This window comes from Malurus melanocephalus, unplaced genomic scaffold (genome assembly GCF_030028575.1).
Source record: "Malurus melanocephalus ecotype Western Australia unplaced genomic scaffold, MMel_1.1 scaffold_96, whole genome shotgun sequence".
Taxonomy (NCBI): Eukaryota; Metazoa; Chordata; class Aves; order Passeriformes; family Maluridae; genus Malurus; species Malurus melanocephalus.
Genome location: NW_026623328.1, coordinates 919,148 through 942,746, shown reverse-complemented (window position 1 = coordinate 942,746; position 23,599 = coordinate 919,148). Strand labels below are relative to the sequence as shown.

General features: G+C 37.4%; 2 protein-coding genes across 2 annotated transcripts in view; one reads left to right on the top strand and one right to left on the bottom strand.

Annotated features, from left to right (window-relative positions):
- Positions 1–4,788, top strand: part of CHRNA3 (cholinergic receptor nicotinic alpha 3 subunit) — a 7,557-nt gene extending 2,769 nt beyond the window's left edge. Inside the window, exons 4-6 of the mRNA XM_057368694.1 lie at positions 884–993; positions 2,120–3,131; positions 4,584–4,788. Of these exons, the coding sequence (XP_057224677.1) occupies positions 884–993; positions 2,120–3,131; positions 4,584–4,712 (1,251 nt within the window). The 3' untranslated portion in view covers positions 4,713–4,788. The remainder of the gene's footprint in view (positions 1–883; positions 994–2,119; positions 3,132–4,583) is intronic.
- A 504-nt stretch (positions 4,789–5,292) lies between these two features.
- On the bottom strand, positions 5,293–22,428 carry CHRNA5 (cholinergic receptor nicotinic alpha 5 subunit). The gene is made up of 6 exons (XM_057368693.1): positions 22,282–22,428; positions 13,774–13,925; positions 13,424–13,468; positions 12,055–12,164; positions 10,294–11,125; positions 5,293–8,292 (listed from the first exon to the last, which is right to left on the bottom strand). The coding sequence occupies exons 1-6, from the start codon at positions 22,385–22,387 to the stop codon at positions 8,131–8,133; spliced, it is 1,407 nt and encodes a 468-aa protein (XP_057224676.1). The 5' UTR covers positions 22,388–22,428; the 3' UTR covers positions 5,293–8,130.
- Positions 22,429–23,599: the final 1,171 nt, after the last annotated feature.

The window sequence follows — 23,599 nt, the reverse complement described above, 5'->3', positions numbered from 1 at the left end:
GGGACGGGAGCGGAGCAGCGGGAACGGGAAGGGACGGGACGGGAGCGGAGCAGCGGGAACGGGAAGGGACAGGACAGGAGCGGAGTGAGGCTCAGTTAGGCTGTTACACTTGCTGCAGTCGCTAAATACAACGTATTTGCTCCGGAGAATTCCAAACGCGCTGTCTTGGCAGACACCAACGCATGGGAAGCACCCGAGCACAGACGTCCCACACAGCATCTCTTGGTGCTGGTTAAGCTCCCGTAAAGTGAAAACCAAAAATGTGTACTTCACGTAAAAAGTTTTTTTAAAAAATGCAGTTACTCACTGTTGCAGTCAGCTTAGTAAACAACTTAGTTCCCACCTTCAGTTTGATACTTAACTTCGTTAAAAGTGAGGTTTAACAAGCCCTAGTGACAAAGTCTGCTACCTGAGCCGTAACACCCTGGAGCTCTCTGACCCATCTACCCAAAGTCCCTCACTTGATGCTCATAACTTGCACCACAGGCTACAGAAATTTGTTTTCACCATCCCACAGACACCTGTGTTTTTAAGATCAATGTTATTACAGTCCTACACTTTTCTCAAAAGGGAGTGTCTTACTCCTTCTTTCACCTTGTTCCAGATACTGAATAGACATTCCTGGGACAGTGTCACATTAATATGCATAATATAAGGATGTGATCAACAATGTCGGGATATCTAGACGCACCTACACTCTTGAGTGTGAGCAAAAACCACACATATGTGTTTGTTAAAGGAACATCTAAACACTATAGTATCTGGATACTGTAGTATCCAAAATAACCCTGGAAGTGATATTACAGCACTTGGTTCAGATCTAGTCCAATGAATTTTCAGYTTCTTCACAAACCTAACACAGACTCATTTCTACCATAATTAGATCTGGAATGATTACAAGCTTCGGTGGAATCCAGCAGACTATGGAGGCGCAGAATTCATCCGAGTTCCATCTGGCCAGATCTGGAAGCCAGATATTGTTTTATATAACAAGTAAGGCTCTTGCATATTTAATTTCTTAATGGAGGAAAAGGAWGGTGATGTTACCAGTTCTAAAAAAAAGTCAGCAGCAAGTTTACAAAACGCACTGAAAAGCTGCTTTTCAACACACCTGTGTCCTGCATTGTCCCACTGCTTCACCTTCATGTCAGCTMCATCAGCATCAAAGGGCAGGAGCCAGCTCTAACCCAGAGCTGCAAGTGGACAGGCCACAGTGAACTTGGCTTTTCCCCTTCAGAAGCCCCTGTAAGTTGCAACCTTAAAACTGAAAGAAATGCRAATTCTAGCTTTTTAGCAGTTCAATTCACAATCTGACACCTTTACAGTAACAGTGTTGACAAATAAAAGCCACAGATAAAGTTTACTTCAGATGTCAAGTTTCTGAGACTGTGAAGAGCCAAACCATAACTAAATGGATCTATAGGAAAGCAATTCTCAGTGACATGGACTCAGCTGCATKAATCCAAAATTTAGGTCTATGGATTAACAATGATGACACTCCTTTTCTAATTGGGGCCTTAAAACTTCAAATTACCCTTTAATATTACTTTTTCATATACTCAACTGAAATTGTCAGATGATCATACAAGATAAAAAAGTGGGACTTAAAAAAACCTCTTACCAAATACACTCCTTATGCAAAGATACATTCCAAYGCTACTCCCTCTTTCCATAGTTACTAACTGCACTGTCCACAGAAGAGGTGGAAATAYGAGTAAYWTTCTTATCAGCCCTTGAGTTCTGGKGTGCTTAATCAATCTAGAATAGAAGAGAATAAAATAGTTCAGTTGGAAGGGGCCTACAACACTCATTTAATTGGACTGCCATTAGCAAACTGTTATTTGCCATTTTGAATTTTGATTGCACCAAGCYATGCTATTAATAAGGGAGAATACTTCCTTTCAGCTCCTCCCTGGTGAGTTTATAGAGCTGYTTGTTTCAGCTTAACAGTGCAAATTTATGATGGTCACTGACTCAGTCTTGCATGGGCAATTCAGCTCCAAGTAAACAATTGCTGACTTCCCCCWAACAGATAAAAAAAGTAAATGTATATGATCTGAATGTATGAAACTATCTGGAGTAGAKCATTCTAATTTTTGTTCTTTTACTTGCTTTACAGTGCAGTTGGGGATTTCCAGGTTGATGACAAGACAAAGGCCCTTTTAAAATACACGGGTGATGTGACCTGGATACCTCCAGCTATATTTAAAAGTTCATGTAAAATAGATGTAACCTACTTCCCATTTGATTATCAGAACTGCACCATGAAGTTTGGTTCCTGGTCCTACGACAAAGCCAAAATTGACTTAGTTTTAATTGGCTCTACAATGAACCTGAAAGATTACTGGGAGAGCGGAGAATGGGCTATAATTAAAGCTCCTGGGTATAAACATGACATCAAGTACAACTGTTGTGAAGAGATATAYCCAGACATCACATATTCCCTTTACATTAGGCGTTTACCGTTATTTTACACTATCAATATGATTATTCCCTGCCTGCTGATTTCTTTTCTGACTGTATTAGTYTTCTATTTGCCATCAGACTGTGGTGAGAAGGTGACACTCTGCATATCAGTTCTTCTCTCTTTAACAGTGTTCCTTCTAGTTATCACAGAAACCATACCTTCTACTTCCCTGGTAATTCCCCTTATTGGGGAATACCTCCTTTTCACCATGATATTTGTAACTCTATCAATTGTCATTACAGTATTTGTACTGAATGTGCACTACAGAACACCCAAGACACACACAATGCCTGTGTGGGTGAGGACCATTTTCTTGAACTTACTTCCCCGSATCATGTTCATGACAAGRCCTGCCAGTGATGAAGAGAATAATCAGAAGCCAAAACCATTATTCACTTCTGAGTTTTCAAACYTAAACTGCATCAAYGGTTCTGAAACCAAATGCTGCAAAGATGGCTTCGTCTGTCAAGATATGGCGTGTAGCTGCTGTCAGTGTCAGCGCACCAAGTTCTCGGATTTCAGTGGCAATCTCACTAGAAGTTCAAGCTCTGAGTCTGTAGATCCTATGCTTCCATTTTCAGTTCTGTCACCAGAAATGAGAGATGCTATTGAAAGTGTGAAATACATMGCAGAAAACATGAAAATGCAGAATGAAGCAAAAGAGGTAAGRACATATTTTACTGTTACTCAAACTGCAAATACCTTTTGCCATTAGAGTATTTAGTAAGAAAAAGAACTCAAACAAACAAAAAAGATAACAGAGACCATTATTTTATACAAATAAATTACACAAGCTRTATTATAAATATGTGCAATTTTGAACTTACAAAATTGGGAAGCAGCTCTGTTGCACAATGATCTCTTTATTGACAATATACATACTGAGTGAGGCATGTTGAAGTAACCACTGCTGTGGAACATACCAGAGCATCCATCCCACAAGAGCTGAAGTTAGGATTTTCCAAGTTATAGTCTTGATGGGGGAATTTGCTAATCATTATGGCCTTTAGAAAATTACATTCTCCCTCCCACAGCTTACCATCAGCAATAGAAATATAAGAGTGAATGTCCCTCACAGTGATGATGGTGCTCATTCGGTTGCTGCTGCAGAGCTAAGTGCTGTAGCTAAATGAAGCCACTGCCAGACAGGGACCAGCATCTTTCCAAAAGCTGCATCTCAATGCAATAAAAAAAAGAAAAATKAGAAGTTCTATTTCTATAATTTTCCTCAAATATACTATAAGCAGTGGCCACACCATCACAATTATTACAGAAATTAAATCCTCTGCAATATGGTACTTTATTCGAACTTTAGTTTGTTTATACTGAAATCAGAACTCTATTTAGATCCAGCTGGTACAGAAAACACAGGGCTGCTTTGGGTTAAGTTTGCCTTAACAAACAAGTTCTAAACTAAAAAGAACACATTTCAAAAATGAAAAATGTATTATTAATTTCTAATCATTCCTGAAGAAAAACAAAAAATTTGAATTGTAGTCTCAATAGTAACTAAAACGATCCTTGAGTTACTATTAACATATATATAATACTTCATTGTCACTCTTGTAACACTCACGGTAAAAAGGAATTAGAAAAGTCTGGTGGTTTCTGAAATTTGGTTCCCTCTCTTGCATAAAAGGTACAGAGATGAATTTTACATCATGCATGAGAACAATCACATTTCAGTACTGCGTAAGTAAAGTACAAAATAATTATTTACCAATTAATCTTTGCTTTTTACACACTGCCTAAAGACCAGTAGGAGCAATCTGTTTCAGCAGAGTTTTCTGGAYAAACCTGTTCACCTAGGAATGTAAAGCTTTATACTTTCATTTTTGGTATAAGAGGAATTGTATGTCCTTAAGACCAGTGTCTACGTGAACAACCTTTCGGATTTGAAGAAGTAGCTTTTGGCTTTGCCCCAAAGACCATATTCAAATAAAGCTTCTTCAAGATGAATTCATTTGTCAGTGAAAACAGATGTGTAAGTTGGGTATACATGAAAGATATCTACATACAGAAAAAACTGTGCTTCCTATATGAAATGGCACTATTGCTAATGCAACTTATTCACCTAATAAACATGCCAACTTGCTATTCTTTTTTTTGYTTTCAGATTCAAGATGATTGGAAATACGTTGCCATGGTAATCGATCGTATTTTTCTATGGGTTTTCATCCTGGTATGTATTCTAGGAACAGCAGGATTGTTTTTACAGCCTTTGATGGCTGGAGATGAAATGTAAAGATTAAATGAAACATTGTGAAATCAAATAAAACTGCCAACCAACTCTGTATCACCATCCCAGCACCTCATGCCTCTTCCATGTGTAGTAGAGCAAAGACCKCTTTTGGCTTCAACTTCGTTATAAATGCAAAAAAAGAAATTAATTTGAACCTTTATGACAGCTAATCTCAAAGTAATACAAGCTATGCTTTACAGCTACTTCTTTCTAACTGGAAAAGATGCAAGCAGTTATGTTAAACTTTATAGACATTATTTAAGAAGCGGTTAATAAAGAAATAGGAAATGACACAAATGTTTGGAAAGTCAAGGTAGGTTGAATGCTTTGGGCTACTAGGTTTGTTTCCACAAGTCTGGTGCCAAGCCTCTTCAGACCATGACAGGATCTTCTGGAAGGAGTTCATAACGAGTTCCATGAATACCCTCATGAGGAYGGAATGGTGGGAAGCACAAACACCAAACTGCTGGAATGCAGACATTGCCACCTGCTGCACAAACTGACCCACAGAGTGGCAAGAAAGGACTGCAGGCAGGTTTATTACCAAAAGAAAACAAATAGGTAAATAATAGATGATGGTAAATAATAGATGATGGTAATAGTAGATGATGACAATAAAGCAGCCATAAAGTAAACTCTGTGCATCCCCAGATTGCAATGTATGTGAAGGCCATCAGGAATAAAAAGCTGCTCAAACCTAATGATGTTTAGATTGGTGTAGAAGTAAAACACATTAAGACAGTCTGCAAGTGATGCAAAGGMTCAAAATACTCTGATAGGATAGTTTGGATACGGAGGCATCCTGCTATAGTGAAGTGTTTCATGCCAAGGGAAGGCAGGTAGACAAAAATACTCCAGTAAAGTGTGCTAAAATTGTTGCTTAGGCATATGTGTCTTCTTTTTTTAATCAGTAACTGCAGGTTCTTTAAGAGCATGAATAAAGAATGCAACAAAACACTATAATCAAATAATGTTTTGTAAAAATATAAACTGTTCTCTCTGTACCGAATGGAAAACTGTGGAAATACACTGTCATTAAGTGATGTAACATTAATGAAAATAAAGAGAATCAAACTGTTGAAAACTGTGCCTTTTTTTCCATTTATTTTGAGCAAGTGACAGAAATCTATATAAGGTACCATTACCTACAATTCAATACATTCAGCAATAAGTTACAGAAGTAAAAGTCCATGTTTCTGAGTATATTCACATTCTTTTGTTTCAGACACACCTGATAAGCAGAAGACTCCRAGGATTCCAATGTCAGCTATGTTATGTGAATCTATCATGATCAGACTAGAAGTCATTAAAAGAAATTCATGCTTCTGCAAAAAACAGCGAGTTACTATAATAAAGAGTGACTCCACTGGGCATGATACAACTGGGCAGCCTGGAGACATCATTTAACAAGGAGGAAGAAATTAAATGGAGAATTAAAAAAATAATATATATATTTAATCTACAGTTTTACTTACTTTTCTTTCTCTTCAGRTAAATTTCAGTAATTCAAACCTATGGAAGACTTTAAAAAGAAATGTTGTATCTGAAGAGGAAATGCCTCAATTTGAAGCTACCAGAAGTATTTCTGCAACTTGCACACAGAGAAAGCCATTGCTGCATTGTTTAACCTCAGTAATAATAAGGTTAAAGCTCTTATATTAATAAATCAAATCAGATAATCTTTGCAAATTCGCCTTTGAAGTTATGTTGGGAATAGAGGAAATATTGATATCCAATGCTAGATGTAATTGTGTGACTGAAGAAGAGTGACTCCTTAACTGCTATTAAAAAAAAAACCCACGAAGAAAAAAACAGGCCTGCCTGGCATAATTTCCCTACCCGTGTGGCTTAAAAAGCTACACAAAATCTAGAATATCATACAGAGTRAACATTTTAAAATAAATATTCAATTATATATAAGTTATGACATAAGTAATCGCTATTATATAATCAGTACAGGACTGTTCTAAAGGAGATCTGGGAGGGGGTATGGGAGGAATATGTATCTGTTGTTTCAATTTATAATTACTATAAAAACTTTGAATTATCAAATATATCACACTACATTAAAAATCCTCACCCCAACAYGTTATTATAATGTAGTAATTTAAGCAAACAAAAACTTCCTAAGACTTTCAGATTTTCTCTAGCCTGCCATTACTGTATCAGCCCCACATGATGCAACTATATTATGAAAAATACTGAAAAAGCTTTGGTGTAGGAAAACACCCAACTATTATAGAGCCTTTTCCAGAAATAAAATGTATTAAGAAAGGAAGAAAGGTGGCATTGGAATCAATGTAAACAATGTCTTTTAATAGAATAATTGAAAAACTGCAAGTTCATTTTCAACAATCTTGGGAAAAAGAAAATATTAAAAATTCTAAGCCTTTACTGCTTAGAGTTACATATGGTTTTATAAGTGAAAGAACTAATTCAAGGTAGCTCTCTTAAGTTCAGTTTAACAAATCATTCATCATTTRTATATGGTGCCACAGCATAATAATTTGTAACCCATTTCCTTCAGAAAGACATTCCCCAAATTCMTTCTGCCAATGCTTAAAATCTTAATTCTGAGAAACACCAAAAGACAGGAAATAACGAGTATGTTTGCAAACTCACATATTGTATCAAATTCTTTATCAAGAATWAAGAAATATGAATGTTCTGGCCCCTTAGAATACTTATGCAGCTTGGGAACTCATTTAACTGCCTTTGCCTTCCATTCCAAAGCTGATGGAGRCATCAATATACACAGATGCTTTAGGCATTTTAAGGCTTATTAAAGCCTCATGTTGGTATCATATCACAGAATTAACAAGCTTTAAAATTTAGCAGCAAATTCCACTGAAAATTTATGAAGGCCAAACATGGCCAAATCGCTGCTCTCAGTTGTATACTGGATATACAAGAAGTTTAACTTTTATTTTTACTATTATTTTAAATTATTCTGTAGAAATTCCATATTTTTACAACACATTGAAGAGAGCTGATTAAAATTCTCTTTTGTATACTAAAGTGAAAGAAGCAACTCTACTATGTAACTGCAAATATTTTATATTCAGTATAACAATTTAACAGTCATTTAATAACTGGGCTACAGTGCTCATCATTAAAAAAATTTAAATCCTTCTCTTTCACAGTAGGTGTCAGTGTATGCTTTTTTGATATATAATACATGCAATGGCTTGAGAGTGTTTTTTTAATTCTGACCTGGCTTAACAGTAACTTAGTAGACAGGCAATAAGCAAATTGACTGCTATGTGCCCTAGTAATGCCATGCTTTAATATAAACCTAATTTTCTAGTTTTGGAATTTTTTTTTCACTCTATCAGAAAAAAGCCTACAAAGAACATGCAAGRAAACAGCTACTGCAAAACTCCTTAGAGCCATATCAGTGTGAGATGGCTCCAAAAGTATTTTATGCATTTGTACTGCCTATATGYGTAGGTACTATTATACTTGCCCATTTATGAATAACAGGAATAAATAACACAAGTGATCCAATTACTGAAACCAGAAGGAAAGCCCATAAGAACATTCTATCAAGCACCTGAGCAATGTATTTCCAGTCTTCAACAACCTAAAACACAAAGAGCAKAAGATTTGGTCAGTATGTGCAAGAACAGGTAAAAACACAGTAGCAAATCCTGCAATTCTTAGTTATTTCAAAGCTCACTTTTTTTCAACCATGTCCATATGACAACCCTCTTGAACAACATCTTATAATTATACTGTGAGTTAGAACAGAAGCAAAACTTCCCTCTGTGAAGCTCTGTGAAGACTGGTAAGCTAAGTAGATTTTGATGCAGAAAATGACCCTGACAAATACCAAACATCCTCATCTACAGAGATRAGACTGGTCTGCCATTTCCTAACATACTACAGGATTCATGGCACATGACATCATGAAGTGGAATTCCCAAGCAGGAGGTGGAAGCAAAAGTTGTAAAAAAACCTCAAACAACAAACAAACAAAAAAACCAACCCACAACAAAARACTAACCAAAAAACCCAAAACCAAACCTCCCAAACAGTAACAAAAAAATTCAAAAACTTGACAGTACAGAGCAGCTGTTGTGTTACAAATAAGAGCTGAAAGATGAAGTTATTTACTGCTGCACAGCATTACACAYTGGGAGAATACTCACAGTAGTTTCAAGACTACTTTCCTTTTTGATAAAATTATTCGTATCTGTATGCAGTTTTGAAAGTATTGCAGMTATAAATGTGCAAGCAAATTAAAACCCTGCCAAACAATTGTCTTGGATTTGAATTGGAGCTATCCTCATTTCCCAAGCCTAAGGCTTCCTAAGACCTAAGGCTACAATTGCACTAGCTGTCTAGTGTTTATTAACAACTTCTGCAATTAAAGCCTCCATTCTSTGGAGCCCATTAATAAAACAAGTGAATCCCCAGTCGGCTGTGTAATAATTTCTAAGGTTTAGAGTCACAACAACATTACACTTGAAAAACAAAATTCTTACCACTACTTGTCACTCACAGTCAATGCTTAATTTACAGGAAATTATGTATTTAATAGTAAACTATTCTATTTCTGTTGCTCATACAATGCAGGACTATTAGATGCTGTTTTAACAGCACRGCACATACATTTATTAAAAATCTAGGCCGCATCCCTTGTGACAATGTCAGAATCAAGTCCTGAGAAGCCACATTGGAGGAGTTTGCTTACTCCGAGTCTGATATGGGAGAACACACTCTCAGCACCCAGAGACTTCTGAAGACAGCAATTCCCATWTAAACTGAAAGAACCTCAGGCTTTGCCATCAGAAACAGACAGTACACAACAAACCTCTATATTTCTACAAACTTCTACACTAGCCTGGAAATAGCATTTAAGTATCTGATGGTGCTAGCTTTAAAAGCACATAAAGAAAACAGATTTGTAATGCTCTTGCACAAATGTTGTAAACATCCATTAAGGATAATTCAATGTGCAAATGCATAGACCAGAAAAAAACCCTTTAACATATTTTGGTGTACATTAGAGATAAATAATAATAAGGGCAGAAGAGAACACTTAGGAAGTCATGACTGATCTCAGCACAAAATGACCAACCCATGGCTATAGACTGTATTAAAACTAATATCAGCTAGAAAACTAAAACAGTTTTTATTTGGAATTGAAAGCTGCAAGGTAAGTCTTGGCAGTATTTATTCTGCAAATATAAGGCAAGTGCAATTTTCAGGATAGCCTTCAGGTATAACATTAAAGTGAAAAATAACTCCTTCTCTCAACATCGCAGCAGTGCTGTAGGGACCAGTTACAGTACATGTTCTTGCAACAAAGTGTCTCACAATRTGTAACAAATGACAAGAATTTACTTCTAGAAGAAAGCAAAAGACTTTYGAAGAACCCAAGGACAGTACTGTATCAGCCAAATATTCTCAATGTTGTACCATATTTGTACTTCTTTCCAGTGGAAAAAACTACCCAGCTTCCATTGAAGTACAAACCCTGGAAATCCACAGCACACTTTTAACATGCTACGATAAACCACTAGTTGGTTTTCTRATTTCCACTTGTACAAAATCAGTGTCACAGGACTAACACACCCACCTCACGAACTTCATTCTCCTTCATAACATGTCTTGTGATATAGCGGATAGAATCCAGAGCTGCTTCCAAGGTGTTCCGAGATGATTCTGATCCATTCATATTTGCAGTTTCCTCCTTCTGAGCAAAGTATCTATCAACATGGCTTCTCATGCAAAGCAGCTTGGGCAGTTTGTGAAGAAATATCTTGCGAACCCAGGGTGCCATGGCATTGTGTGTGGACGATGAGCGGTGGTGGATATTGATAGCAAAGACAGTTATCACAATGGACARGGTCACAAATATCATAGTGAACACCAGGTACTCTCCTATGAGTGGGATAACTTTAGAAGATGATGGAATAATTTCTTCAATAACAAGAAGAAAGACAGTCAAAGATACCAGTACKGAAGTGCAAAGCGAAATTTTTTCACCTTCATTTGAAGGAAGATAGAAGACAAGGACAGTCAGAAACGAAAGCCCAATACAAGGAATAATGAGGAACAAAGTGTAAAAAAGTGGCAAACGTCTAATTATAAATGAATATGTAACAAAAGGATACCAGCAGCATCCATCAGTCCTGTTTCCTTTGCTCCCTGTTGCAGTCACTATTTCCCATTCTCCATTATCAAAAAAATCTCTTTTGTCAACATCATAATCTTCAAGAATTAGATCAACCTGTGAGCCATCATAAGTCCAGGAACCAAATTTCATTGAGCAGTTTTGGAGGTCAAAGGGGAAGAATGTTACATCTATAGTACAAGAACTTTTGTAGTTCGCTGGTGGAGTCCAAGCAATGGTGCCATCATATTTCACCACAGTTTTTGTAGATGTTCCCTCAAAACGTCCATCTGCACTGAAAGGAGAGAGATATATGCATGCAATTAAAATGGGGAGTGTATTTGAGTAAGAAAATATTGTCATTTCAGCTGTTTATCCCTTGATAGCCAAAATTTTGAATTATCTCCATAGTCAATTTTTTTTCTCAAATCTGAATCTCACATAGGTAAACAGCTTTCAAAGACTGAAGAATATTTTCAAGAAATATTTGTGCAACTTTCTGTGGTCCTGATGACTTATGAAAGGATTGTAAAATCCTGACCTTTAACAACATGACCCAGCACTGGTGTTTCTATTAGTTATACAGCATAGGTACTTTTAAATTGGGCCAGGTCACAATTAYTGAAGAACAAAAAGCCATGAAACAACAAAATACTTGTATCCAAACTTGAATTTACAATCACTGCAACAGCCTTTTAGCCTGACTTGACAAGGCAGGTAATGTATAAGTACTGTATGTGCACCTGARTTGTTCAGAAGGGTTAATTCAAAAGCTATTGTCATTGAGATCTGTAAATTTTCAAAAGAAAACCAAAACCAACCCAAAACCAAGACAACCCTCCTTACAAYTAAGTGTACCTAATTTAAATTCCATGCTGAATATGACTTACAACAGCATAAATTCCGTGCTTCCCTCCCATCACTCTATACTATTTTCACCCAGCACTAAGCAAGACATTTTTTTTCTAATTGGAAAAAACAGTTTACACAACTTAATGTAAATCACCTTTTCAAAGGGACTAGAAATTCCATTAGAAATAAAAGTGAAATATTTAAGCACTTAACATGGCAACTAAGTCTATTTGCATTCAGAGGCAAATTCTTCAACAGGTTCTTAGTTCACTAAATGTATATTTAATATCTATCCAAAGAGTATCCTAGAAGCAGTCTGGACAGTGAAGTTATAAAGTAATTGCATTTTTTATGAAAAGATTCAAATCTTACTTGTCATACAGCACAATATCCGGAATCCAAATAGAATCTGATGGGACACGAATAGATGTTATTCCAGCATATTCTTCAGGATTCCACCTTAATTTTACATCTATCCATTCCTGTGGATATGTGAGTTGTAAAAATCATTATTATTGGGAAACAGATTTAAGTAGGGTGATAACAGATGAAAACAGATAACAAAGCAATTCACAACAATCAAACTGGCTTCTAAAATTTGCATAAAATAATGAACTTGCTGAACAGACATGTAGTTACCTCACTTGGTATTTTTTTGTAAGAGATACTTGATGATGCTTCCACACAGAACTTAAGATATGATGTTCCTTTTTCAGAACATGRTAAGTAAGAGCTATTATAATATAATTAAATTGTATAAATTAAATTTGGAAAAAGCTTGTCCTGGATGAATACCAATGACTGCAAGCTAATCAGAAGCAATTCAGACATTTTCATTATACAAAAAAACCCATCATGCTCCAACTCTTAAAACTGATTCAACTTCAAGAAGATCTGGAGAAACTATTAGAAGACACAAAGTATCATCAACCTATATTGGCCAGCTCATATTTCCTGAGTAGTCTCAAAGTTTTCCTGAAAATAAAAACTTGGCCTAAAATTACAGTTACTGAAAAACAAGGGAATGGGAAGCAAAAGCAAAAATATCAAATAAATGAACAATCAGAAAGGAATTAGTCCAAACAAAAATAATTCCACRAGTTAATAAGCATAACCAGTATCTGCCAACATTCTTCTCAGTTAAATCAAGAATGATTTGTGAGCAGCATTACCCAAGTAAATAAATAGCGGCAATCAAGTTTAGCACTGGACTTTGATATTATAAAGCTTAAGKCTTTTTCCTGCCCAAAACTAAATATTCTTAAGAGGGAAAAGTATTTCCTTCTAGCAAGCATATTTAACTTTGAAACTGGAATTCTTCAGTAATGTACATCAAATAATCTCAAATATCCCATGAGAAAAAGACCTCAAAACTATTATATAGAAGAATACATCAACCCATACTTTTCTTAATAAAACTTTTGAATGAAATCTTTTGCACTGAAGTTGCAATTTATGGTTGGATATATGCACGTTGGTATATTAAATGGCCATGCGATGCCAAATCAGATTTCTTTTAATTTGGTGAATTTTTATTTATGTTGTTATAGTTTTTTTAAGAGGTTGGCAACAATTAATCCTTTAAAGCCTTTCCAGGGAGATTTTATAAAGATATTATGTGAAATAAAATTCCATGCAAGAGCAAAGCTTTTTGAATACATAATTATCTAGGAAAGTTGCTTCCAAATTTTGATTTGCAGTTATGAAGCTTCAGAAATTTTCATCAATATTTTATACATACCTGTTTCAACCATACATTTGTTGTCATCAATTGATTCTTCTCATCCTGTAAAATAATGCATGTATTACAAAAAATAATCTGTCCATAGCTGTCCATAGGAAATAGCTGCTTTAGTTCACAGAGGTCTGTAATTTAAAATACAAAACACACTGCTGAAAGTATTCCAGTCACTAAGTATGTTTATATAAGCACACCATATATCCCTCTACAGTGCATTTTTATTACAATGATAATAATTTAGGATGCTTAATTTATTGTGTTTAAGYTAAATCAGGCACAATTATTTCACACGAAATTATGCTCCTTTTAAAAAYAGTGGAATAAAGATACAACCTATTTACTATACATACCACATCTACCAGCTGAGAGATTGCAAGGCCAAACTTGATTTTTATTGTGTCATTCAAGCGTTCCACTGGACGAACCCATCTTTGATAGTCTTCAAATAAATGCTTAAACAAACGATCTTCACTTTTAGCAATAAAAGAAGGTTCAGATACAGCTATATTAAAAAGAAAAAAAAAGGTAACTTATTAGCATTGATTCAAATGAGCAGCGTACACTGGCAATCTTGTGTCCAAAGAGTTACAGCTTTTTTTATGCAGAGTTCAATTTCTCATCTCATCCCCTTCTCTCTAGAAGCATGGTCAAGTTCCTGGAAGCAGAATTTCACAGTTACCTGCTTTTATTAGCATCTTCAGACCATTATCACACTTCTGAAATTGATGACTCAAAAACATTAAGAAAATCTCAGCAGGCAAAAAGCTCTTATATAATTTACCCAATGCCATGCAATGATGGAACTCCTCTAAAACTGAAAGCTGACCTATGAGGGACTGATGTGCTATCAAGCTCAAACAGGGTGGAACCTTTAAAAAACCTACATCCACACTGTACAGGTCTGTAATACATTGCATAACATGCAACCCAGTTTGAAACTTCAATCTCTTCATGTTTCATACATTATTTCTTCTAATGTTTGGGCAAATTTATAATGTATACATTTTGCTGCACTTGTAGAGCACTTTTTCCTCACACTGATTTGTTTCTTAGATACGTATACCAAATTATTTACCACTCCATTCTCTACCTGTTCCAATGTTATATTGTATAGAATGCACCTTTATAGTTTCTTTTCACTACTTTCTAGAGTCATTTTGGGGAAGATAGAGACAGAGGGGAGGAMAAAAACCAGTGTATACCTAAGTAAGTCGAGTCATAACAGCTTTCTAATGTGGTGTGAAAGACCTGAAGATGGCCACTGCCTCAAGAAGCATAAACTACACACATCACCTTGCATGAAAGGGTCTCCAATTCCCAGACCAAGTTAGGATGACCACCAGAAAACGCAGACATGTTCTAGATAAAGATTTTACTACTTACCAATGAGATTTAAATGGAAACTACTGCCATAAAAGGACAYAGCAACTATTATCATGACTTTAAGAGGCAGCATAAACAAAAGAAAGGAGCTTACCACCACCTCTTTTTAATGCAGACTTAAAACATTACACCATTACATAAATCTATGGCACGACCTCTCTAGAAATCATGTGGTTACTAACAGCRTCCATCTAAAAAAAGATATGTCAGAAGCAGAAAAGCACCAGAGAATGTCATAAACAGATTAAAACCAGAGACAGGCATCCATACAAGGAGAGATTTAAAAGATTAACATTACTTTTTTTGGAGAGGAGGTGAATTTAGTCAACATAACAGAAGTAGAACAACTGGAACCATACATGCAGAAAAAACCATTTTTGGTTTCCATGAAAGGAAACAAAGGATCAATTAAAGGCAGCATAAAGAATATCTACTTGAAGTTCATAAGGATCAATACTCAGTAAATCAGAGATTCATAGATAATGAAGAGGACTAGAATTTTAGAATTATCTGGGATCACTACACTCCATGTCAGGTAGGAGCRTATCTGCATAGGGCATCAGTCCTCTTTCCCATACAACTTGTAAAAGCTGCCTCAGGGTGTGACCAACAGTTCCATGACTTGGCATTTGTGGCAGAGGCTTGGCTAATACCATTTAAGCCATTAATTTGAACTGATCTAACCTAGTTCCATGTAATGGCAACCGCTGCAGACTGGACAAATTAAGATGGGCAGCCTAAGTGTTAATTTCCCTCCCATTCATCAGAGTGTGACAGCAGTGGATTTCTGCTGTGCTGCAAAAGGTTTAAGTTATGGGACCTTTGGACAAAAGCACAGTTCGCTGCTTTTGGCACTGCAGGTGTGGGGCAGTCCAGGAGAACTATGATTTCACATACTAAGTAGATTTCTCTTAAGTGTCATAGTAGCAGCAAAAGCAGAATGTAGCTTAAGAAATATGATCAGCAAAGTGGGAGAAGCAGGAGCCCCTTTTTCTATACATCCTACCATACAYTAATGAGCTCCTGAATCGTCCTTACTGTGGGCCAGATTAACATTTGGTTTGAGACAGATCATCCTTCTGTCTCAAAATACAAATCTATCTGTTYAGTGTGTATGTAATTTGCTCACAAACCTACTGTTCTTTGAAATACATTATTTGTACATGGTCTATTATTTGTCATCTCTGCACTACAAGACTGYTAACTTGAGGGATGTGCACTGAGGTACCACTGAGGAAAACTCACAGGACATAASAACTGCTGCCCAAAAGGATACAGCAACAGAAYGTTGCACATRTAAGATTTACCTTCACARCTATTAGGTCAAAATATATTTATTKTAACTGGTTCAGCATATCCTCATTAGCCAAAGATTTTTTCATATTTGTAACTATACACAGATTTGCCAAGCCCTATATTTTACAGGCAACCAAAAGAATGCTTCCTGAAGACACAACTTAATTTCTCTATTTCTATATCCCCATTTCCTGAATTATGAATTGTTTTGCRTATATTTCAGCCTAATATTTCATAAATACTTGATTTTTACATTAGCATTAATTACATTTCCCTCCTCCAGTTACAAGTCTCAACTGAATTTTTCGTACAATTTAAGACTGACTCTGCAGCTGGATATTATCTGTCCGTTAATTGACCTTGAAGCAATGCAGAAGCAAAGCTGCACTTTCACCATTYCTGTGTTCCTGTAAGATGACCTCCTGTGCAATGATACAGAATCTTCAGGGTACATGTTGTTTCCAGATTAAGCTGCTTTTAAAACACAGCATCTCTGCTATACGAAAAGGAGACATGTTCCTTTACGGCTTTTATAAACTTATAGTTTATTTTTCAAACATTTCATACTCAGAACTATAGTATACTCACTAACCTATTGCAACGACCATTATTTACTAACAATATAATTTTTTAGATWTTTTTTTTCTGATCACAGATGTGTCCACACTTTTCAACATTTCTAGTTTATTCTGTTTATTAATAAGCTGGAGCACACTGGTCTGTAAAAGACATCTCATACAAAAGGGGAGCTCCATGAGGAGGCTAGAAATGGCAACAGTATATTAAGAGCTGGAAAAATTAAAACAAGTAATCACCTCTTCCCTGCATATTTTATTTAATAGGACCATTGAAGTAATTTGCTACACAGACAGTATGTGTTTAATAGCTCGTTTCCACATGACTCTATGTATTTGAGATTACAGTAAAAGCTGTGGTTCTTAATTACCCCTTGCATTAACAGCAATAAAAAAATTGCGAAGAACTGGTGACAAGTGGAAAAAATATAAAGAAGAATACAAAAGAGCTGAAACAGTTTTGGTGGCTTAAGGCAGACTAGCTATGCCTCTGGGACAAAAACAGAAAGAGGTTTAAACCTRTGACTAGCAAGATTATCAAGCAAACAACTCAGAGTACAATCTCATACTAAATCAGATGGCAAGAGATTATGGAAACACTYACCCCTGCCACTAGCTCACTGAACTAAATCATATTTTGAAGATGTGTAGCCTTTGAAAGGCAGTTCTAAGCTCACCTGTATTTATATGTTTTCTTCTTTATTGAGGCTGGATAATCTCTACAGTCTAAATCAAAGGTAGCTCTCTGCACTGTTCAGTGGTAACTCCCAATGACAATGTTTACTTTATTATTTTCACCTTAAACTCTTTTCACTGCCCCTCAGTAYGAGTTCATGTTAAACAACAAAACAAACCTGAAACTCCCCAACTAAATCACATCAGATGTTGGATGGCCTAAATTGTAAATCTGCACAAAGGAGACAAATGCTTATGCATAAAGCAGACTAAGAACTCAAAATTTTTTAAACTCTGAAGTAGTTGGAAGACACTTTTGACAAAATGTTAAGTAAAAATTTTGAGAAAGCACTTGACCTTGGAAACATTGTATTTAGAAATTCAGTTCTGACATTTCTTCATTAAGTATCTAACAAACTTTTTTATCAAAGTACTTTGGAAGAACTACTTAGAAAATAGAATGAACCATTAAATGGGCCTTAGATGCATGAATAGCATGATGAAACATGTACATGTTTATTCATCTTGTTAACATTCTCAAATCAAAATTCCACTTGTGCTGCTAATGGTAGGCTTTTTAAATATAGATAAGAAACAAAATATGGGTTTTACAAAAGAATAATGCTTTTGTAACRTACTGTACCATTAAGGGATTAAGTTTCTTAGTATCTTAATATTATTTACCAACATCACTCCTTTTATAAGAATTACCAGTGAAATACTTACTCTTACAGCTTGATCTCAGATGTATTTTCATAAATCTCTGTTTGTTTCTAAATATGAGAACACCCCAGTCCATGCTTCTCCAAATAATAAGCTTTCTTTGAACTCTGTATTCCTCTGCAGTTCCTTGGATAAAGTGTCTAAGAGCCAGATTGGGATGGCAGGTGTAATGCTGCACATTAAACARTGTAGTTCAAAGCATTTGCTAATTGACAGAATTGAGTGTTAATGATTTCAGGTTTTCTTTGCATCACTACTGGGTGCAGTTTCAAAGGAGGCCCATGGGAAAAGGGAAAGGGTCACTTTTGAGAAGTGTAATGTAAAGATGTAGATTCAGAAGTAATATATACTACCAATGCATGTTTATAATCATATAGCATTATAATGAAAAAGAACACTACTAAGACAATAAACAATAGACAACAAACAACACTACTAAGACAATTGCAAAATATGCATCCTTGGTAGTTAACATTATATTCTTTAACTCTGTGCTATCATAACACAGATAATTATCTACAAATCTAACTGCTACAAAGTACAACTAATATTTTGATTACAAATCTGGAAAGTGAATGAATATATACAGTACACCTGCCTTCAGTACTCTCATGTATATATTAGGACAATATTCCATCATTACTTCATTAGGCAGAAAAGACAGGTAATGTTTAAATGGAAGTTTTATTTTTGTACTGATTCCCCTGTCCCTTTGAACAGGATTGTGAGTCATGCTTCCTGCATGGTCTTTAATTTTTTGGCCTACTTTTCTTTCTATGCATTAGCAATTGCCAAGAATCCAATCACAAACAGTCAAGSATTTAATTAACAGCAAGCATTTAGAAAGATCACAATCATCTTAACTAGGATGTCTGTAAGTCACAGCAGCATTACTAGTGCTATTCCATGTACTGAATAAAAGTCAGAAAAGCCAATTATTACATTCTGAACTTCCCACAACTATTTTTTCTCCCCTGTTTAAAAACTAAGGCAAACCCCATCACTACACCTACAAGCATGGAAAAAGTGGCTTTAAAGTTACTGAGAAGATTCGTGCCTTCTCTCTTACCTAGCACATCAATCTCAGGCCAAATAGTAGAAAAAAAAAATGACATATATTGGACATGAAATTATGAGAAATTTTGAACTGCAATACTGCTTACCAATATGCACAGAGGTACAAGACTTGGTCAGCAAAAGCAGAGAAAGTGTTTCTTACACTAAACTCAAAGATTAAAGTTCCAACTCGATACTTGTAACATAGAATTAAACTATSCCCTAACAGCTTAGCAACAAGGCATCATTATGGCACACATTTTCAAGAATTATATTTATAAGTTTGATTAGTCACCATAATGGACTGCCATGTAGTTTGTAAAATAACCAAGAAATAGATATGAGCTGACAGCCTAGATTAAGAGGTGATTGGACCACAAACCATTCCTTTCTGAATACTTGTGCTATGGATGCTGGGGTAAGTCCACAGCATGCGCCAAACAGCTCGCTGACCTCTCTAGTGACATGACTGCCAGCAGCAGTGACAGCCACTGCAGCTGCAGGTCTGTGCCATGCCACAGCACTTCCTCCCAAGCTCATTGGCACATTAATGTGCCCCACTCAGCTYCCCGCAGACAGGACTGGGATCCTTCTCCCTGCTTAACAGCCAGGCCAMAGGAAAAGGTTGCCTCATGTCAGCCTGTCTCACGGGAAAAATCCTGTCACCCAGAAATCAGGGGGACTTTTCCGTAACAGATCCAGGATTTTGTCATCTGTCTCTGTACTCCTTTTAATCATTATATGGTTTTCACTGAGTGTTGACCTGTCAGTAAAGACTGAAGATGCACTGCGAAGTCAGCACCGAGGAATGCTGAAAGCAAGCAATAAAAAGGGTATATTGAAGCGCAGATAGCACAAGGAGAAAAAAAGAAGAACATGTAGAATCTTATAAGTAGAACCACTTATACATACAAATTCAGAGAGTATGCATCATGGAATTAAACACAAATCCAAAATGTAYGTAAGTAAGACCTTTATGGAAATAAGAAACAGGCCAGGGCTTCTCACAAGCTGCCAGTGAAGCCCTGGGTGCTGCAAGAGTTGGGCACTGGTGTTACCTTCTGCCTCAGCAGCATTTTGCCCACTCAACTCCATTCCAGTCTTGCATACACTGGAACATACAACTCTACAGCTCACTGAAATCAGATTCTTTGCTCAAAACCAGATAAAGTGTAGGATGTTTCAAAACCCAAAATACCACACAAAACCCAGGTTTTACCATTCTTGGCAGAAATGGGAAACTATCCAAGTACTTCTTTCTACAGTTCCTTCTACAAATCAACACAGACATTCCTCCACAAATCAATGCTCACATTTATCCCCCTAAGAACCTCTAAAGAAAGCACAAAACATTTTAAGAGAAAAATCACAAGAATCCTATACAAGCAGGAAGGTTTGCGGTGTCCTGTTGGGTAGGGAGAAGGATTTGATCTGTTAAACTGAGTGGAAAATGCCCGGGTGCATGAACTRCCAAGGAAACGCTATCACAGGTCTGCAGCACGGTACAGCAGTGCTAGAGGTGGCTGTTAACCTCAACTCGATTTGGGTACTCCAGTCTCACCTGTTAAAGATTCAGAGCAAGGAACAAAACTYATACTTTGATTATACTTTAAATCAGCAAGTATTTTCTCCTCACAATTCAGAGTTATCCAAGATAAAATATCAGTTTGCTATTAAGTAAAGAAGTACCAAATTAATTTACAAGCACTCTTACAGCAAATTTAATTTTATTTCAGAAAAAACAAGTTGTGGAAATTTTAGCCTCCCTATATACGATCAGTTCTCAGTGAAGTCAAAACTGCTGCCTTGTGCCAAAAGGCAAAATTTGGCTCCACCTGACTCAAGGTAATTCCATGCAGTCACATAAATAATACAATGTAATATAATGWTTCTGTCATGAAGAACATGAAAAACACTACTTTTCCAAATGTTGAGACAAAAAATGATCTTTTAAATCACATTCAGCAGTAATAGTATTTGTAAGCTGAATTAAAACCAAGACGTTGAYATAATCAGCTTTCCATCAACCATATTTACAAGCACTTGGATAATTTTGATTTCTTTTTAAAAAGAATCAAATTCATTTTTCATTAATTTTCTTTCTGCCTGTAATTATTGTAGTTATGGTTTCAAGACATTCTGTAAAACTCTTAGCAATGTACTTATAAATTACTTAAATGTTATGCTTTGAAACGACTGATTCTAAATAAATCTTTGGAAGAACAGTAATTTTGCTCCTTTAATCTTYGTGTAATTCTATAAACACTTCAGCTTCACACACTATTTTACATCCTTCAGCTCGGAAAGTTACACCTTGATTATGACACCGACTCTTTTGAAGTCAAAGAAATAACGCATGACCAAACTAGAGAGCTCTGTAATAAATTCTTAAGAGGGTTGTTTTCATGTGCAGCCACATCCATACGCGAAATTACAGTTATTAAAATATAGTCTGCAAGTTTACCTCCGTAACAGCTGCAGATGCAGAGCACGCACCACAAACCTGCAACTGTACCTCTGCTCGGTAAGTGAGAAAAGCAAAAACTGAAAGCTACRGCACTTGAGATCTTTAAAGCGTTATATATAAACACATTTAGAAAGTTTAACCACTGCGAAACGCAATTTGAGGCAGTCAAGTCTGATAACGCACCTGAACAGCAGTAGCKTAGCAAAGACATTTTCCCCTCTTCTGTGAGGGGGTAGCCCTGGGGAGCCCATCTGACCGCGGTCTCCGGAGGCACCGCTCGTTTTTGTTAAAGAAAGCGGAGCTCGGCCGGACCCGGCACCAGCCTTACTTTAACCTCGTCCGGGAAAAAGTTCGTGGCGCAGAAAACGAAGCTGGTGCGCGGAGACCCCATCCCCGAGAGCTTTTCCCCTCACACGCAGAATCCCGCCTCCTTTCCCCTCACGAACCGCTCCCAGCCGGGCAGGGCCGGGAGGGCAGCGGCGCCCACAGACCCCCGGGCCGCGGTACCACCCGCTCCATGCCCGGACAGCGCCAGGAGGGCTCGSAATCCCCGCCTGGCCGTGCCCTGCCCTCGCACACCCTCCCAGCTCCTCACCGGAGCGCCTTTCACCCTTCACTCTTCTAGCCGTCCCAGCGGCTCCGCCGACCCTCAGCCCCCACGGAGCCACCCGGAGCCGCCTTACCCGCGAGCGAGGTTCCGAGCTGGCCGAGCAGGGGCGCRCAGAGGTAGGTGAGGAGGAGCAGGGACGGGGGGCGGCCGTAGCGCAGCCGCGCTCCGCGCCCGGCCATGGCTGGGGCACGGCCCCCGCTGTTGCGAGCCCCGCGGCGCGGACGGGGGAGCCGGAGCTGCTGGGGGCGGGCGGTGCTGGCCCCGCCCCGCGGGGGCCGTGAGGGGGCGAGAGGGGCGGGACCCTCGGACAGCGCGGTCCCGGCGCCCACCCCCGCTCAACCCCGCCCGCTCCCCCGGCCCTCAGGGGCCGCTCCCGGGCGGTGCCGGAGCCCGTGCCGCCGAACGGGCTCCTCGGCAGGTTCTGCGGGGACAAGGCGGCAGCGCTCAGCCCCCCGTGGCCGTCCTGCAGCCCGGGAGCGGCTCCYGCCGAGGCCGAGCAGGTGCGCGCTGAGCGGGGCCGGTCCCGCTGCAGTGCCAGCGCTAAACAACTCCGCCACATCCACCGGCCCGCGCCTGCTGCTTCTACACCGGGCTTTTGGGAGGGTGCGAGTGTAAGTGACTTCTAGCCAAAAAAAMCCTATTAATTTCTATTCCATATGAAACACTCGGTAGGGGATTTTTTTAAAGTTTCTAAATCACTACGATTTTTCAAAGTTTCTAAATCAGAATATTTTCGAATCAGAATATTTTAATTTAAAATAGATAAACTGCAATAGATGCAAGTTAAAAAGATTCAGGATATTTCCATCTTTATGTAGCTTGTAGATACACAACATATATAATAAATACTCTATACAAAACACTACTTTTTCCTATATCAGATAAATAAAATCTGTTACAAAAGACAACTTTCAGTGTACAAACTGACATTTCATTAGTATTGTTTCCTAAATCATTCTAATGGAAATGTACAGTGTACTCATTGCCACAGAAAATAGAAGCAGCTGGCATTAATGCATTTTTTACATCTAAGATGCTGTTTAATATTTCATAGAGAGAAAAGACTTGGAAAGAAGGTTTAAATKACTTTACAGTGTTAATCAGCTTTACATGAAAAGTGCTAGATACTGGATTYCTCAGGAAAAATGGTTCTTATTTAACTCAAATAGTGTTAGCAACTTTATACCTTTCTAAAATAAGCATYACCCAAACAGCAATTTYATTAAGTATGTTGTCAGTTGTCAAAATCCTTTTATACAAATCGCTCATTTTACAGAAAAACTGTGAATCTCTCTGTGTAAACAGTGAATCTTTTCAATGACCAAAACAGAGAGCTTCCAGTCGCTTTCTTAATTTTTAAACTCGTGTTTTGCGGTATTATCTTTTCCTGC